Consider the following 19,829-nt stretch of genomic DNA (forward strand, 5'->3'; position numbering starts at 1 on the left):
AACCTACATTTATTAGGTTGAGGCAGAATTCAGAACTACAAGAGATGAGGTAAGACGACAGAAATCTTAGACTAGAGGACATCATAGGTAAACCAGCATAAGGGAACTGAGTGGAATCAGGGAAGGAGAATGGGTTAAATCAAATTATTTATGAGTGCCAGCTAAATACTGCATGAGACAAAGACTCAGCTACACAGTAAAAGGCCAAACCAGAACAACAAAATAATAAGTGATTATGGGATAAAATATTTTCTTTAGTACAAGCATTTTTATTGCAGGGAAGGAGAATTTCTCAGAAATTCTGGAGAGTTTAGCAGTGGAAACACTTTCCAAAATATTCCTGACTATTCCTGTTTTTCCACTTAATAAATATTATAACCCTGCAGTGGGTAACAAAGAAAGGGCTGTCACTCTCACAACTAATGACAACTAAAGAACAAAGATACAATAGTAAGTAATGCATGGATTTCTGAAAGCACACAAGGCAGCACATAATAACAGCACTAGGAGGGACAAGGAAAAAGTCATTTGGCCCGTCCCTCATATCTTACAGCAGTACTATTCACAACTGGACAAATCCTGACACATCTAAGCTGTTGCTGATGAAAATTTGGTAGCTTCTCCAACCAGTTCTTCCCCTGCTCCACAGGCTTTACTACTCAGAAGTAGTATTTAACATGAATCTTCCTTACTGATGCCTATATACACTGGTTCATAGTCTAAGCATCATGCAATAAGGACATTATTCTTCTCTTCTTTACAGCAACCCTTTAGCTGTACCCGGATCCAGTAGAAAGATTAACTGGCTTGTCTTCTACTTCACACTACTTAACATATATTTCACTAATGCATTAACAACTCATCTCACTTGTCAAGTATAAAATCCTTTCCCTCCCTCCCCAGAATTGTTGCACAGACAGTGATTACTAGACCTGCACTTAGACGAGAACAATTGCAAGCACAATTCTCAGTATTTTTCCTAATCAAACAGCATCCCATTATTTTGGGGATACAAATTCAAGACCAGTTTTTAACCACGTTAGAGGACATACTCTTCCACATTCAACCTCATCTGCATGCTTTAACATTCAAGCCATTAACGCCTTGGAGACAAATCTTTGATCCTTCAATATAACCTTCCAATTTGACAGCAAGACATTAACAATTGTCCTCTGAGTACAGTTCACTAACCACCCTTTCATCTATCATTTAGCATATTCATTTAGACTAAACTTCTCTAGTTTGCTTGGCCTATGAAACTGCATCAAAAACCTTACAAAAAAGTAAAATCCACAAAATTCCACACATTCATCAAATCAAGTATTTCTCTGTTAATATGGCTTACCTCTTTTGGACACTGATTTTTGCAGGAAATAAGAAGCTCCTTTTCTTTTAAATCAGCACATGTTAGTTTTCTGTAAAAGAAAAGATGTATTTTTGATAAATTCCAAATTAAAAACAACGAAAATCAATACAATTAGGGGTATATTTTAAGTATGTCTCGCTGTAAAGAAAAGTGGGCTCATTTGTCCACATCCTGTGGGACTAATATAAACTACACTATTTTACAGACAAAACCACATAAAGTTAGAGGATTTGAGGTACTTTAAAGAAAATGCACAAAGAAGAACATACACGCATGGGATGAATGTTTTCAGAGCAATACAGAGGATAATGCTTAAATCCACAAGTCCCATCTTATATTTAGTAAAGCCTAGCTTACCCTCTGTCCACACACACACAAATGATTAAAAAGGAGTACAAATGATTACTAAGAAGTTTTCCAATTAAAACAGCTAGAGTTTGAAGGACATTAGTTGTAAAGACCTTTTACACTAACTACATTAATTCTAATTCTTGTTATAAAATTCTTTTACATACTGTAAAAGAACCACATATAGTAAACTACATGTTTGATCTATATATTTACATAACTCAAAATATTACTGTATTATAAAAACCAGTTCTGCTCACGAGACTCCATGCATTTATAATAATTTTAGCAGCAATACCAAATAAAACACTGGCAATTTTTAAATAGAAAAAAACCCATTGTATTACAAATTGTAACCTTCCAGAGAAATCTTATAACTTGCTGTAAGAGTAGCTCCCATCCCTAGACATTTCAAATGGTTTCCAGTTAGTAGCATTCAAATGAAAACTTTGGTTCAGTTCTGACACTTACAAGCATTCAACATACAGTACTGATAGTTTGCAGTGACACTTTATTTTAAGCATCTGGAGACATGATGGGCAATCCCCAGGATGACAGGGCAAAACACATCGGTGAGGACAGCCAGATGGCCGGGACTTGGTACACTCCTCTTCACACTGCGAACATTCTGGACCTGCCTAACAAAATAAAAACAAAGTACTAAGGAAAGTGCCAAACATCTGTTTGTTAGATGCCATTGACAAGCTTTTATATAGAAGAAAACGTTGGGGTGTTTTTGCTAAGGGAATCCAGCTATTCAGTAAGATATCCCTCAAGCAAAAATAATTATTAAAATATGCTTTTAAAAGAAAAGCAGAAATGCCAGCGTTCGTCGGTCAAAGAGACAGAGTTCTATTTTGCTTCCTGGGCATAAAAGGATCTCTTAATATTAGTGCTTTGGAAAATTGCCATTAAGCCTGTTAATTCTCTGTGGAAAACTGTTAGAAAAAGAAGTAATTTCATATTCAGAACTAACTTCTACCACCCACCATGTTATTGTAATACTTTAGTCATGACATACTGCTCTGTAATACAGGGGTGGGGAGGTTTGTTTGCTTCATTTTAAGAAGCAAACTTTAAGTCATTCCATTTCCATACGTGTACGATAGTTTGTATAGTCTTCCAAAAAGTATTAGCTTAGGTATATGCTGGGAGCTGCTAAGGCGTTGCTTCAGCTCCATATACTGCACAGTCTACAAGAGCTGTGGTGTCATTCTCATTCCAGGTGATGCAATCAACATCAGCATAACGTGATGAACATCAGCACAGTAAATTAAGTTCCATTTCTATTCATATTCTTATCTTAATAACTCATCCAGAACCCCAGCCTGCAAATACACACAGATAGATTGACATGATTTATCAACTGAACCTACACTGCACAGTATTTGACAACCACCATCACATTCAAATGCTCAGTTTCACAGAAGTCACTCAAAGTAAAGCCAATTTATCCAAGAATGAACCTACACAATGCTTCCCTAAAAGGACTAATTCCATGCCAACATCTCACTTTATGCTGTTCAAAATAAGGGCATAAGAATTTAAAATTTTGATAGTTTTCCCCCATTTTCTTCCAGTCCCCTTTTCTTCTGCTTCTACAGTTGAACAATTTTTGCTGAAGTTTAAAAAGGAACCTTTGTACAGTGATCATTTACAAAACCTAACCCCCAAAAACTCACATCTAAAAGACAATAGCAGCTGAAAACATGTAGAAAACCGTGATATAAAATTTAACAGTAGGTAAAAGCAAACAGCTGTCCTTTCTGCAACATTTTGTAACACAACATTCTATGCAGAATAAATCTAAATTCCAGACAGAAAAATCACTACTCAGACATATAAGCAAGAAATTTAATCAGCCCTTTTCTGACTACACCTACAATGTAGTCTATCAAAACAACAGAACAAAAGCTCTAAAGGTCAAAACCAACTTGAGTTTATAAAAACTCAAAGAAAATTGAGAAATAAGATTTACCCATACTTCACATGTACATAGACTCCTGTTTTCTGAGAATGTATTGTCTCATTCAGAATGGAGCTAGGAATAATCCTGACCCGTTCACATTTTAATTGGTTTACCTGAAGGAGTAGGCAGACACCCTCTTATAGTCATAACTGGAGACGCTTAAACAACTGTCACTCTCAGTACTTACTGATATCACTCTATTGCTGCAGGTTACTGTTCCACAAGTTGCACTAACAGCTCATACTCCTCAGACAAAAGTTCCACAATCATTAATAGAATAATACGGTAACTGCAATATATACAGTTATTAGATGACAAGACCACTTCTAGGATTGAAATCCACAGGGAAATCATCCTATTTAAATTAAAACATAATAGTAAGTTAAAATATAACATTTATGTTTTGTACCCAACTAAATGTTTGCTCAGTTTTCTAAATGCCCAGAGAGACCATGTTGCAACTTCTTCTAAAGTGATGCTTTAAAAACTTAAAAAGCTGTTTTCCTCCAAATTGACTCTCAAACCGCAAGCTATATGCTTTCTGGCTGCTCAAAACTAGAACAGTTTTCAGCTTTGTACTTACTTTCATTTGTTTCATATTATCTTCAGCAACTAACACCTACAGCTTCTTAATCGCATAAATGACAGTTTCTAGTAGAGGCTGATAAACACGAATATATGACCCCAGTGCTTTAAGAAGTCTTCACCTATTCTACAACATTTCCAGTGTTCTCTCCTAAAGATTTGCCAGCCTCCTCAACCCATTTACAGCTCTCCTCAGTAAATAGTTTCCCCAGTAGATTGCAACTGCATTTGTATATAGGGATTATCGGTAGTTCACTTCATCTTGACAGTTACAAAACCTGACTTTAAAAGAGACTTGCCAAGAGTGTTAAATAAGGTTTTGAGGAAAACAAAGTAATGTGTGTTAACATAAACCAAAAAAGTGTAGCATTTGCAAAACATATAATATTGTCTCAGTTTTATAATCTAAAGAAATATAGATTAGCTAAATGTCACAGCATCAATGGGAACAGAACACGTGCAAGTCTCCCAGTGGAATCTGGAATAGATCCTGTGCCTTCCACCTGCAAATTCTTTATTTTCCAGTTAAAACTGAAGACAATGTATAAAATACACAAAAACAAAAGCAAAAAGGAAATTAACCTACCTTCTTTCCATCTGCACTACTGTTCAATTTAGTTACAAGATGACATTCTTTCATACAGGTGTGATTCTGACAATCAAGAAGCCGCCCACAAAGTCTTTTACATGAGTAGGGATTTGCAGAGTGACATGGTAATGGACTAACCTAGAAGTTAAAAATAAATATAAAAAAAATATATATATGCAGATAGTGTATATATACACACATTGCACATGTGTACTGTGTGATACATATATATACACAACACTATATATACACACACAAACACACACACAGAGGCACAGCATCATTACAGAGAAGTTTTGGTTCTTGAGTATCTTTGTTAAAAGAAGAAAACCAGTGCAATGTCTATTTGACCTTTTTTTTTTTTAACAGACTTTAGGTTTCCATCCCAACATAACCACACATTTGTTTTACACTGATTATGCCAGGTAAAAAGCCCCCTTTATTAATTAAACAAGCTGTCTAACTTTTGCAACATAGCTTCCTTTTTTTTTTTTTTTTAAACAGACTATTACATTCTCAAATCTTTTAGTGTGATTTATTCCTTCTTTCTGAATTATACTCGTGCCTTCCATTAAAGGTTCTTAAACTGCTTTACGGTTATTGCAGAAGACAGTTACAGTTTGCTTTCACAGGGCTAATTCTGTTATGGTCATCATAAACCCAAAATTTTACAATTCTACAAACAGAAAACAACCTGCAAGCCAGAAATTCTAAAAACCAAATACTGACTATATCAAATACACCTCCCAGGAATGGGAAGGGGAAGAAGAATGTCTCTATGACAGGACTAGGATTTTAATGTCTTCTGATATATTTGTAGTTTCTAATTTGAGGTTAACACTCCAGTTAACAGAGCTTTGTAGTACTATTCAGAGCATCTATTTAGAAGCCTTTAATCTTCATTGGCACTGAAATGCAGTGTGAATTCCTAACTTGGTTAACTAGGTTACTTTCCTAAAGTTGAATAGTACAAGTCCCTCCATATCATAAGTATTAGAGCAAACTCTCTGTTCCCATTTTCCAACCATTATATAATATTCACATGAAAAAAAAAATTTTTTGTGATGCTGTCAAAAAAATTGATTTTTTTCCCCCTTAATATCATGATCATTTCGCAGAGAAAAACAGAAACTATTTCTGATGTTATTACACAATAGGCTAATGTGACATAACTTACTTTGACTAGACTAAGGGTGTGATTTTGTGTTACCACTTAAGTTGACTGAACAGCTTTGCACTGTACCTCTTCCTTCTCTCTCTTCCAACTCTACAATACTAATTGCACACTTGTACCACTTACTTTGAACAAGTCCTACCACACATGTGTCTTTAGAGCAAGACAATTCAACTAATCAAAATGGAAGAAAAAGAATTAATAGAAAAAAAGTTCCTTGTCTTTTGCTAGGTTTGCAAGTTGATTGGCCATACACCCAGATGAGCATTGGAACTGAAATGAAGGAAGAGAGGATGGTCCCCCACAGGGCAGAGCGAGGGACATTCTCCCTTCAGCACTGTCCATGTTGATTTCCCTCAATCCTAAAGCAAAAATATACAAAGTAGGATTTGAATCCACTTGCCTATAGAAACGTTTTCCGGGCTCCACTCAAAAAAAAAGACTGTACTCCACATCAAGTCATTGCAAAATGCAATTCGTTCACAAGACTTCTGAACTCCTCATCCTGACCCACCGAGACTCTGAACAGGAGTAGTCTGCATGGCAGGCTGAACATCAAGCATGGAATACAAAGGAGAAAACCTTGAGGCTATCACGTCCAACTACTCTCCCATCCGTATGTCAGAGCTGAAGCTCATTAGTCTGGCTAAAGCACTAATACAACCATAGCAAGTAGTCTGAATGCCTGGTTCATACTCCCCCCTGCAAACATCCTACAACTCAGTCTATGATGGCTTATGTTTCTGTTGACCAAGACAGCAAAAGCCAGCAATAGGCCTAATAAAAAGAGGGTCTGAAGCAGAGAATAGTACTGTACCCAGCGAACACACACCAATTACCAAAGCTTTTACCGTTCCTAATATCCTGTCCCTTCTCATCCTCCTCCATCGTCCTCCTCTTCCTTCCTCAGAGTCACAACTTCCTTTCAGTAGCAACAAAAGTAGTCAAAGGATGATGGAAGGTAAAAGACTGAATGAAAAGGTATACTAAACACTAAGATCTGCCAGTGCCCACTTCTGTACCTTTCCTTGCTCCCCCATTTCCCCTCAATTTTTTATGACTACTGGTTCTGCGGCTCAGGCAATTACAGCAGATCAGGGCAGTAACAGCAGACTAGCTCTATGGCTGCACAGTTCAATATGCTGATGAGACTTCTTTACCAAGAGTTAGTCTTCCATCAGATAAGGACACAGCCACTAGCTCCAGTTAAAGAGGATTAGCAGAAGCACATAGGCAGAAGTGGAGCATCCTTTCTGGTAGCATCCCTCAAGTACACCAGATGAGATGCAATGTTGAATGAAGCCAGAGGCAGGGAAGCACACTAGCCAGTAGACAACAGTAGCAGCTTTCAGACAGTCAACAGCAGAGAACATCCCAGCCCTCTGGCTGCATCCAGCATAGCTTCAGCTTGCCCCACTCATTGACTTTCCCAAGTCTTGAGTCCAATAAAAGATAAGAGTCTTCTGGAATCAGTTGACATTGTAGCCAAAACCAAAAGAATTTCAATTAATTTAAACCTACATTATATTTTCAAATTTTGTTTCAATTTCTTGACAAGTCAATCTGTTGTGGATATTACTAATAAATCCAAAGGACAAAGTAAAGAAAAGTTTTACTTTCTATAGTTGGAATGCATTTCTGAAATGGCTAAATGGAGGTCGCTACTCTTGCTACAAAGATGAATATCAAAGAAGTCACAAACTCCAGGAGACTGATGAGCTGAAGAATAAAGAATGCAGATGAGAACCAGAAGTATTTTATGAAAGCTGAATGGAAAGAGAAAGAAAGTAATGAGGCATCATTTTCAGACCACAGGTCTTCCACTGGATAAGGAAAGGAAGGCAAGGAAAAAAGGACAAGACAACTTTCAGAAGCTTTCCAGCACATGTCCCAAATGCATAAAAGCAACTAACAGATACATCAATTGGAATATGAAAATAAAAATCAAGTACAATAGGGCAGGGAAATTTTGGAAATATTCATAAGGTATTTAGCCATAAAGATGAATCTTATCAAGTTTTACATAAAATTTTACCTAGAGGCAGAGTAATGGTCTTCCTCCTATAAATGAACCACAACTAAAAAAATTTAGAATAATAAAACATAGCATTAAATTCCTACCAAAAAAAAAAAAAAAAGAAGAAAGTTCTATCTGCCCGAGAACAGCAAGACTGATATTACAGGATATTCAAAATATTCATCACAGAAACAAAAACAGAACGTTTCCCTTCCCCTAGAACATTTAATGAAATGAAGCAGCTACAAGATAATTAAATACAGCAGATAAATTAATAACATATCCAGTTAAGATTTCCTTGTTTGTTCTCATTTACCTTGTATGGGCTTTAATTAATGTTTTCCCATAAAAACAGATTTTGAATATAAACATTAGCTCTCATAATTTGATTTTAAAAGAGCACATCTATGCTACTGCTATGAAATGCCAATGCTTATAGCAGTTCAAAGTAAAACATCAAGTTTTCATTTTGGGGTGGCAGCAACTGTTGATGATAGGTGATTTTTCTGATCTACAACCTGAAACAAAATTGAGAGCTACTTTTAAGCACCTACAAATCGAAGAATGAAGAGTTATTTTTTCTAAATATAAGTAAAAACATCCAAAAATTACACAGTAAAATTATTTAAAAGAAGGCTGCACTCTGTAGCTAAAAGAAATCTTATTTTAGGTTAAACATTATGTAGAATCATACTTCCACTGAACACAGATTTTATACAATTATATAATCTGAAAAGAAATTTTAAGTCTGTTGTTTCAAGTGAGAAATTGCTTGTTCTAAATACCCAGACATGTAAGAGCTCAAACTAAATCAATCCCTTAAAAATACTTTTTAAACTAAATGCCAAAGTGAAATTAAAAAAAACCAAACCACAAAAAAACCCAACAAAACAACCAACTCCAATACCTAAACAAAATTACTGTCCAAGTAAAAATGTAAAGACAGTAGATTTGCTTATTATACAACTCCTAAGATGTTTGTTTTCATTCTCTCTTCTACTCATCATCTACAGTCATCCCGGTAAAATACAAGAAGTCTTTATAACTCATTTCCTAGTTTGTTTCTTTTATTCCTCCTCCATTATAGGAGGTATAACAACAGTCCAACATAAGTAGTAACATAGTACAGCAACGAGCCCCTCTTCACAACAGAACTTTGCTTGAGAAAATTGCTACTTCCATCACCTGTGAAAAGTTCATATTTCCTAGTGAAAATCCCCTCAGGCTGGAAACTACTATAGGAAGGAAGTATTCATAAGTACATACAAGTGTTTTCTCTTGTTAACAAAAATAAATTATTTTGAGGTGAGATTACTTGTTAAGAGCCAACGTGGCTGTAAAACACTGAACAGACATTACATGGGGTTTTTTTTTTTCTTTTTAGAGATCTCAGAACAACATAAAAATGTACAATGCACATAAAATACTGTGTAACACCCCCTCACACACACACACACACACACACTCTAACAAATCATTCTTTTCCTTGACTGCTATCAAAATCTCAGAGATTAGGACACTTCATTCCACTCCAGAAACTGCTAAACTTCAGCAGGAAGGAAGCACTGCGCTCTGCTGGCTGACAGAAGAAATGTTTAATCTAGAATATCATATAGTATCAATAAACTTAAATAATTAAAGTTAGGTATAGACTCCCTGGGATTTTTCCTTTTTTTCTATACTAACCCATACAGAAAACATGACCCAAAGCCATTGTCTGATTCTGCTAAGACTAGTATGCAACAGAGAAGGGATTTTTTCTTTTTTTAAATTATTCTGAAATAAGTAGTTATAAATATGTAGTAATTAGAACCATTTCCTCTAATGAGAGCAGCCATACTGTCCTCTGTTATGGGGAGGGACATAAACTTCACAATCATGTACATCTGAACAGTACCAAACCCAGTAACATTGTCTAGAGCAAGTTACATATTGGGTCAATTGACCACAGCTTATATTTTGTTTATACATAAGTTCATAAAAGTTAGGGTGAGATTCGAGATGTCCTATCACAAAACACGTCATTGGCTCACTAAAACATTGGTTGATACACCTGCAAATTTTACTGTGGAAAGCAAAAACAAACCCCAGCTATTTCAACAACAAACGAAGAGGCACAGTTGTTCTTATCCATTTTCAGAGCACATTTTTCTTTAGCAACCAACAAGCTGCAAAATAGCTCTATGGAAGCTGTATTCACAGCTTGGTTGGATTAATAAATGTGCTGCACAAACAGACTGCAGATATATGAACCTTGTTAACAACATTTGTAGATGTTGCCACCACGTAATCAAGCCACCGTTACAATACATACCAAAAGATTATTACAGAAGGTCAAAGAAAAAAAAAGGGGGGTGTCTTTAAATATTTTTAAGTGTTTACTGTTTTCTAGAATTTTTTACTAGCTTAAAGTGAAACTTAGTTTGTTATAGTATTGTTAGCTGCACTTCAATAGTGAATTTATGCCAAATTTACTAGTAGAGATATTGCCAAAGCTATAATAGCAATAATTTTTTTTAAAGATTGGTTTAGCAATCATCTTCTCAAACTGAGAAAAATGAGTTGATCTTAAATTTCATGACTTTTAGAAATTACTGTGAATAACAATGATCGTTATTTAGCTTCAAGCGTCAATTAGATTTCTTCTCATGTAAGCCAAAATAGACAATGACTTCATCTAAAACTGGAGAAGGCTGCACACCAAAAAGAAAAACTAATAAGTAACACTAAAGAAGCTTCCACTATATTGTCTGATTTCATCCATGCATGCTTAGATCTGAGTCACATGAGAAATTTTCTGTACGACACTATGTTCCTTATCCTTTTAAAAGAAACACAGCAGTTTCTAGGAGAACTGAGGAAAGTGTGTGATAGGGAGAGAACAATAACTATAGAATGAGGAAAAAAAACCCAGAAGTAGATAATGAAAAAAGACCGCCCAAAAAAAATTTACACTATTTAAACAACTGCACGAATACACAGCTAGCTTCAAAAATCCTGAGTTTAAATTTCTGTCCAAGAATTCTATGAAGTCAAGTAGTTATGTATTCTTCAAAAAGGAACTAAAATACCTTCTGATACGTAAGCCCTTGTGATAAGGTACTTCATTGGTTTTAAAATACAAAAAAAGCCATATAATATTTCTCTTTAATACTTTTTTTTTTTGCAGACTGACAAAGGGAGATATACTTCATATTCCACTTAAAAAGGCAGTTTCCACGACTCACCTCGTGTTGCCCAAGACACTCCCTGTTAAAGAGAGAAAAATCAGAGATTTAGAAAACATGTATTTTTTTAATAAGGGACTTAAAACAGTGACAGTGCTTTTCACACAAAAATAATGCTTTAAAAAGTGCAAACTAAAGAGAAAATCATCTATCTATGCAGATCAATGCCTTCTCTTTCTCAACAGTTGTTTGGATTGCTGTATTTTATGATGGCAATCCCAAAATCAGTGTTTCATGTGCAGATTAATTATAGTTGTATATGAAATTAATAATTTTTATTTTAGAAAATGTGTTTAGAAAGTTACCTGAATTGCTTCCAAATATCTCCTCCTTTGGCTCTACTAATATATCACTTCATATTTTTCAGTTATTTCAGAGAACTATATAGTCTACTCTTATGTTTACTATTTTATCCCTTTTAGAATGGTCTACCATCCCTAGGAAAGAAAAACTGCACACTGATCAGAATTGTGAAGGTATTAAACGGTGACTCATTCAAACACTGATCTCCTAAAAATGAAATCAATCTTTTGCTCAATTTATTTTGAAAAGTACCTTTTTCTTTTTACCTCTGATTTCATACCTGTCATCTCCTTCCCAAGTATTATTTTGATTTCTCTACTCAAACCTTACAAGGGACAGTAGTGAAAACATCATTAATATTCAAGCAAAAATACCTGTAAATCAGTTCCTAAAAATTTCTAGAAGAGTATTTAAAAAACAAAAACTATCCCTGATAATTTCTCTAACACAAAGCAACTACCAATAGGTACAAATGGTCTTTAGGACAGCAGGATATTAACGAGCAATCAGTCTTTCACCTCATATAGTACAAAGCAGATGTAGCACAGGAGCCTGTTCTTCACTCTATACAGCTCAATTATATCCAAGATAATCTTCCTATAAGCAGTTAATTTGGCTTCTAGAACCTCTGCATTCCATTGTAGCATGTTTCTGTTCCACTGCAAGGGGAAACTGCTTAGCCAGCCCGATTGCCTTCTGCCATGTAACTACTAAATCTGCGGATGAGAGGTTCTCCACAGCAACCTTGCATTCAGGTTGAGATGTAATGGTGTCAGATGAACTACTAGATGCATGAAAAACTGGCAGGATCACCGGGCTCAAAGGGTAGTGGCTAGTTGTTTGTATCCTGCTTGGACACCAGTTACAGGTGGAATTCTTCAGCCTGGGACCTATCTTGTTTAATTTTTTTTTTCAGCAGTAACTTGGAAGAGACAAAATACACCAATTTTGCAGACAATGCTAAAGGACGGTGCAATCAATACATTCGAGGGCAGGGAATGTGCACCTGCAGCCTTCTCAGTCGGTAGAGCATGGGAAACTAAAAAGTCCTTGGCTAGTGTAAGCATTACCTAGCAACAACTAAAACATCGGTGGTTATCAACTTTGTTCTCATCCTAAATCCAAAACACAGCACTGTACCAGCTACTAGGAAGGAAATTAACTCTATCCCTGCCGAAACCAGAACAGCCATTCAGAAGGATCTAGGCAGATTGGAGGAATAGGCTGAGAGGAAATTCACGAAATGCAGAGGCAAAGTCCTGCACCTGGGACTAACTAAATCCCAGCAACACTGCAGGCTGGGGACTGCAGGTTGGGGATATAATAGTAGTCTTTCAGCATTAAGGGGAAGTTACCAAGAAGATGAAGCTGGGCTCCTTACTGAAGTTCATAGCAGGGAGGTAAGAGACAACAACCATACTCTTAAACAAGGAAGGTTCTGACTGGATACACAGTGTGGGGGGAGAAATCAGTATAATCAAGCACTGAGAGGCTGTCCAGAGAGGCTGCAGAATCAATGTACTTGGGGGTTTTCAAGGTCCAGTTGGACAAAGCTGGAACAAATTGGTTGAATTCAGTGTTGATCTGCTTTTAGCAGGAGGCTGGACTAGATGACCCCACCCCAAGGTACCCTCCAGCCTCAATGGTTCTGTGAAATTAACAGAGCAAGTAATTTTCCAGAAACTCTCTTTTAATTATTTACAGAAACACACACCGAATACGTTCCATTCCAAATCTCTGACTGCTCATGTTCAAAGATACCAAACTATTAGAAAAAACATCAAAAAGTATTGCAAAATCTCAGTGGTGAAGGATGGAATCCCCACTAACATCCAGCCATACAGAATAGGATTATTTAAACTATTCTCCATTATCATATTCGTTTAAATGCCACTGTTTTAGCAATGATTCTAAAAGCCTTAGGCATCAGTTATTTTGCTTTGTAGCAACACATTACTTTATGGTTTTGTTTACTATTATTATTTTGTTAATTCAGGAAACTTCTCTCGTATCACTTTCATTTAAAACAAAAAAAGAAAAAAGAACATTACAGTTGCAAAGATCAATCAAGGGTTAGGATATTCCAGAATTAATGTGATCTAACGCTAATAGAACCTTAATCTGCCCCAAGCACTATGAAATGTAACGATGCTTCCTCTAGTTAGAAAACTAAGCACAACTTTTCCAGTATGGTATCCTTCTCCTTTCCTTCCTCCTCTGGAGAGGAGTCTTCAGACTAAAGGAGGTGATTTTGAGGTTGGAATTCAGAGGAACTAGGAGATGTGCCCTACAATGGCTGTCTTTGCAATTTTCATTTTTTTTTTTTTAAGATAGCATTGCGCACAACATGTATTAGAAAAATCAATCTTTACTAACACTATCAGTCCTTTCATACAGTGAGCATACACTACAAAAATGTCTATTAAACAACCACCAATGCTCCCAGTTTTATGAGAGTGGTGTTCACATAGGCTCATTGCATCTGAAGAGGAAAAGATGGTTATTTTCATGTCCATCTCTACAACAGTATAAAAAGAAAAAAAATCTCTTTTCATACCAAAGGAAAACAACAAACATATTTGTTTTCTTTTTTAATACTTACACTGGTATAGGAACCTCACAGGGAGGGCATGGTAATGCAGTTTGAATAAAAGCTGGCTCAGACGGCTGTTCCCAAGGACCTGCAGACTGATGCTGAGAGCAAAAGACAACAGTAGTTGAATACAAAACACAATTGGAACGATCTGCTTGACCATAAACAAACATATCATCTAAAGAGATCCCAGTTCTAACAAATCCACTTTCTAGTAACTAACATTTTACTAATGGAAATATCAACACCCCCTACATACAAAAGATTACAATTTCATCCTTAGCATGGTTAGGGATAGGAAAATGAAGACTTGTGGCCCTAATGCTAAAAATCAAGCACAAAGCCAAACAAAAAACCAGCAAAATTATTCTAAGCATTTAATAGAGGTAAAAATATAAAAATATTTCAATTACTAAACAAGTGAAATTATCATCATGCAGTGCATGCATGTGTCATGTTTAAAGATGCCAAACAATTTCTCAGTTCTAACTTGTGCAAATTTTGATAGTTTAGTAAATATCAGAGATAAAATTTATTTTTTGCTTTTATGTTAAAAGTAATTGCTTACATTTGAAATTAAACATTTGTAATACAACTCTAACAAAAATCTTGTAATTTCTTGAGTAACTATAACTGCTGAAAACTGCACATTCAATTATATGTATTACAAAATTAATTAGATTGCAACAAAGGAGCTCGAACCGCTTAGTTTCTCGGTTAAGCACTATGCATATCTCCCTACTTGATTACTTGTATACCCTGAACTCCAAAAGCCTCCAACACAAGACTAAGGTCAAACAACTGTTGCTCATTCCTCAGAACACAAATAACACACCATTTTTCACTATTTACTTACTAAGCCAGTTTGCTTCACAAGTGCTTCGTCGTGGCAGGAAACAGGGCACAAATGACCACACATTAACGTTTTCTGGCAGGACTGACGACACGGAGGACACCGACCGAAGTGACAATAGTGTTTCTCCTGGGTAGAGTGGTGACAGGTAGGTGGTCGACTGAAGTAAAATCCAAGAATGAATCAATATGACAGCAAGAAATATGAAGTTACAGTCACTGGACAATTATGCTCAAAATATGAAGAACTGAGACAAACAAGTTTTTTTTTTTTTTTAAATGAGTTTACTTCTCACCTTCAGCAGTGGTTAATATGACAGTAAAATTATACAGGAATTCTAAATTAAATTAAAATCAAAGTTGGGTTTGTATATTCAAACAGCTATTTCAATTCTAATTCTACTCTGCGCTAAGTAATTTTGCTATACCCCAGCAGAAAATATTTTCTTTTTTTCTTTTGCTAGTCAAGTTTTCTAGGTAAACTGCCTCATGGAGGTACTTCAAAACATACCAGAGATGACTTGAAGAAGGGAGTGGGACTACAGAATTAGAAGTGCTTGGTGGGACAGAACCTCCCCTTTGACAGCAGCAAGCTGCTCATGAAACCACAGCACCAAAGAGGTGTCTTATAGGGAGGATTATTGCTAATCTCCATCTGCGTAGTCAAGAATGCAGAAAACTCAGAAGTAATATCTGTAATCATATTAAAGGAATAATTTTTGCCTTTTAGAGTTATATTTTACTACTTTCTTTAAGGACACTTTAAACTCCACTGAAGAACTAGAAACACACACACTTTCTATACTGACCTGCACAGCTGTTTGCATTTGGGAGGTTTGATGGTGCGTTCTCTGCCACAGGGCACTTTAATGACAGTTTTTCCACAATTACATTTCACATCTACAGTCTCTGGACATGGATTACAACTACCTAAAAATAAATATATTAACAGTATGATAATCTGAATAAGCTACTGATTATAAAAAACAGTAACTAACATAACTCTGAATATGCACATGGTATAGTTGTCCTGTTTGACCTAAATAATAGATGGCTGTTAATTTTTTATTTCTGCTTAGTTTCAAATCCCTCTTGGGAAAGAGAATTTCACCATTCTTAAAGAATAGTAATAATAATCTTGATTATTCCACAGCTGTTAACCAGTATCAAGTTAGAAACAATCCCTCTCACATTTTAAAAAGAAGTCAGCATTATTAAAGCGCAGTCATTTGGATCACACAACACTTAAATACTTGCTATTTATATTTCAGTCTTACATACATATGATGACATGTCATCTTTCATCTATATTCAAAAGACAGAAAAGAGACATTGAAAAACTGGTACAATAAAGTTTTGCAGATTTTGTACTATATTAAAGAAATGTTCATCCTCTATGTATAATTAATGCTTTTTTGAAAAGACCCTCCTCCTTTATAAAGTTACTCATGCTACTAACCTGCTATATTTAAAAAAAAGAGATGCGTAAAATATCTATGTTTTCATTTATAACTCTCCCACACTATTTCTTTATCAAGTGCCAACTGCTAAGTTTTATTATTGAGTAATTAACAGTAAGAATATGCATCTTCTAAAAAAAGCAAATTTAGACATGGGATTTTGGCTTACTAATCATGTTGCATTCTGAAACTTTAAAGAAAGCAATGCTTTGAAAGCGTTATGACACCACAACTTGGTAAGCAATTATGACTTGTTAGCAGGATCTGAGAAGAAACACTTCAAGAAGCAGATCTCATTGACAAAAGGCTGCTGAAGAAAAAAGGATGGAAGTATACAGTCTTCATATTGCAAAGGAAATTAAATTATACTATATTATCAGCACACATAAACAGCTACTTTTACAAAATAAACTGAAGGTCTAAAGCTATGCTGCCCAGAGTGGCTAATGTGTACAATTTACTTAAATGGTCTATTAACGAAGACTGCCTACATTCTCAAAAAGATGAAAGGGCACAGATCGCATATAAGCCTGCAGTTAAGGTGAGAGCACACTGTTCTCAAATCAAGTGTTATAATGTACTACAGTAGGAAAGAAAACATTTCTATTCCCTGGCAATACATTCTAAATTTCAGCAAGCATGATTAAATACTTAAGAAAAAGAGATATGTAAAAATCAAACCACAAACAGAATAGATTAAGCTACCTTTTTCCAGGAACCCCTGCTAAAGGCCAAGTGCTTATTATTAGCAACCTCTAATAATTCTGAGATCAGGTACCTTTTAAAGGACCTGATATGGCAAGTTACGTTCTAGGAGGCGTACTATTTCCTTTAAAATTAGTGGTCACTGAGATCTGGCAGATCACTGCAAAATTAACCTGACCTGGTATTACATACTGAAGGTAAAATAATTAATCATAACTTTCAGCAGCTATTAAAATATTGGTGTATAAGGAGAAACACATGAATATAAATATTTTAAATCAAAATCATTGCCTTTATTAGGAATATTTTCAAATATTTTGACAAGATATGACAAATTGTACTAGATTGTAATTTGTTAAAGCACACAAGTTATTTGTTTTTCTAAATTTATCATCTGATATCATAGTTATTAGCTTCATTAGATGCAACTTTTGGCAAGAGTTAGCTCTGTTTTGATAAATTACATACACTTTAACATGTATATATTTGATATTTACATTCTCAAAGTTCATTTTTGTTTTCTTATAGGCACTGCTTTATTATTTTTACACTGCTGTTAGTTATTAGAAATCATTGTCACTTTTAGCCAGGCTGTAAGATGCAAGCAGTATCAAATATAAACAGCTATTCAATGTAAAAGTTTATCCTATAATGCAGCATTAGCTCCTTAGTTTTCCAACCAGAATTTTATTCTATGATTTAGTTATCAACCAAACTAATGCAGAAAAACAATGTTACCAGTTTTTTCCTAACAGTACAAAAAAAAAAAATTATGTATTTCCAGGATTTTGGAGGGGTACAGGGGAGGGAGAAGAAAGGAAGGGGAAGAAGATAAGGGGCACGGTTAACAGAGAAAAAACAAACCACTAGTTTGTGGTGACAGATTTAATAGCAGGCTAACTGGGACAACTACCACGTTGTCCTGGTTTTGGCAGGGATAGAGTTAATTTCCTTCCTAGTAGCTGGTACAGTGCTGTGTTTTGGATTTAGGATGAGAACAATGTTGATAACACACCGATGTTTTAGTTGTTGCTAAGCAGTGCTTACACTAGTCAAGGACTTTTCAGCTTCCCATGCTCTACTGACTGAGAAGGCTGCAGGTGCACAAGAAGCTGGGAGGGGGCACAGCCAAACCAGCCAAAGGGACATTCCATACCATGTGATGTCATGCTCAGTACATAAACTGGGGAAAGCTGGCTGGGGGGACCGCTGCTCGGGGACTGGCTGGGCATCGGTCAGCAGGTGGTGAGCAATTGCACTGTGCATCACTTGCTTTATGTATTATTATTATTACATTATTATTATTATTATTGTTATTATTATATTTCAATTATTAACCTGTTTTTATCTCAACCCACGAGTTTTTCTCACTTCTACTCTTCCAATTCTCTCCCCCGTCCCATGGGGGTGGGGGGGGAGGGAAGTGAGCGAGCAGCTGTGTGGTGCTCAGTTGCCAACTGAGGTTAAACCACGACACACATTTACTTGTCCTGTCCTCTTAAGAATCACTGCCTCAAAAGTAGGATTAGCTGAACAAGTTGTGAATTATTTCCTGAGTTGTTGCAATCTATAGTCCAGAATACTAAGGGAAATTACATAGGCTACTCAGCTGCTGTTTCAGCAGGGCAGCAGCTTCTGTGGGGAAAATTGCTGAGAGGACAGCCACTCTTTCAATCATTCCAATTTAATCCCTTACCAAGCAATTGGCCAGGATAAAAGCCGCCAGGTAATCTTGGCCGTTTTCAGCATCTTTTTAACCAAGGTCACAGGGCACAGAAGTAAACTTTTTTGTTATCCTTCACATAGTCAGTAACAAGTTCTTATTTTCTCTTTTACCAGTAAGATACCAATATACATTCAAATTCCATCAACTTTTTTTTAAGCCCACTTGTATCACACGTTGTATTCTAGGATTCTTAAAAACCATCCAGACTCAACCAGCACAGCCATTTCTATCTGTAGTTGGACTTTGTTACATATATTCAGTGAACAGAATTATCTGGGGAAAAAAGTCAAGCCATGGATTTTGAATTAAGCAGCTGGAAAGGGGACAGAGTATTTTCAGAGGAACAATGCTACGCAAAATTACCAGGTAAAAACTCAGGTTGTCATTATGTAAGCTCTAACCAGCACTAAAAATCTTTCAAACACACTGCCCCCGCAAAATGCCCGCATGCAATAAGGGAGAGAATTCATTAAGCACCTCACAGAGTCATGCAAGCACAAAGTTTAGCAAAAATAAACAGTATTCTGTCACTACAGGGATCCTTCACCTATTCTTACCTCTGTGGCAGCCTGAAGGACATTTATGATTTCTGCAGCCTAGAGTCCGCCCACAGACTTGATCACAAGGTGGACAGTTTCCAGGACAGCACTATTAAAAAAAATATATACTCTATGTAACTGAAAACTTAGACATTTCTGGTATAAATCTGCCCTCTTCTACTATCTCATTTTTTTAATACTTCTTAAAAAAAATTTTCATGCAATTTAGTCAAATTTCCTCAAATTCATGCCAGGTATAGAAAGGAGGTCATCTGTAAAGATGTTTTAAAAATTTCAAATTATAAAATAACAAGAAAACACACATTTGAAAGCATCATTTCAATGCACTAAAAAGGCAGAGGGCTTCCAAAAAGCA

The 19,829-nt window shown here is 35.8% G+C and overlaps 1 protein-coding gene across 1 annotated transcript in view; it reads right to left on the reverse strand.

Moving 5' to 3' along the window:
* The window catches only part of NFXL1 (nuclear transcription factor, X-box binding like 1), a 47,258-nt gene that overhangs the window by 16,612 nt on the left and 10,817 nt on the right, over window positions 1-19,829 (reverse strand). Inside the window, exons 11-18 of the mRNA XM_076336203.1 lie at window positions 19,472-19,562; window positions 15,833-15,953; window positions 15,028-15,184; window positions 14,181-14,272; window positions 11,276-11,297; window positions 4,855-4,995; window positions 2,186-2,352; window positions 1,346-1,415 (exon numbers count right to left, since the gene is read on the reverse strand). Of these exons, the coding sequence (XP_076192318.1) occupies window positions 1,346-1,415; window positions 2,186-2,352; window positions 4,855-4,995; window positions 11,276-11,297; window positions 14,181-14,272; window positions 15,028-15,184; window positions 15,833-15,953; window positions 19,472-19,562 (861 nt within the window). The remainder of the gene's footprint in view (window positions 1-1,345; window positions 1,416-2,185; window positions 2,353-4,854; window positions 4,996-11,275; window positions 11,298-14,180; window positions 14,273-15,027; window positions 15,185-15,832; window positions 15,954-19,471; window positions 19,563-19,829) is intronic.

This window comes from Aptenodytes patagonicus, chromosome 4 (assembly GCF_965638725.1).
Source record: "Aptenodytes patagonicus chromosome 4, bAptPat1.pri.cur, whole genome shotgun sequence".
Lineage (NCBI taxonomy): Eukaryota > Metazoa > Chordata > Aves > Sphenisciformes > Spheniscidae > Aptenodytes > Aptenodytes patagonicus.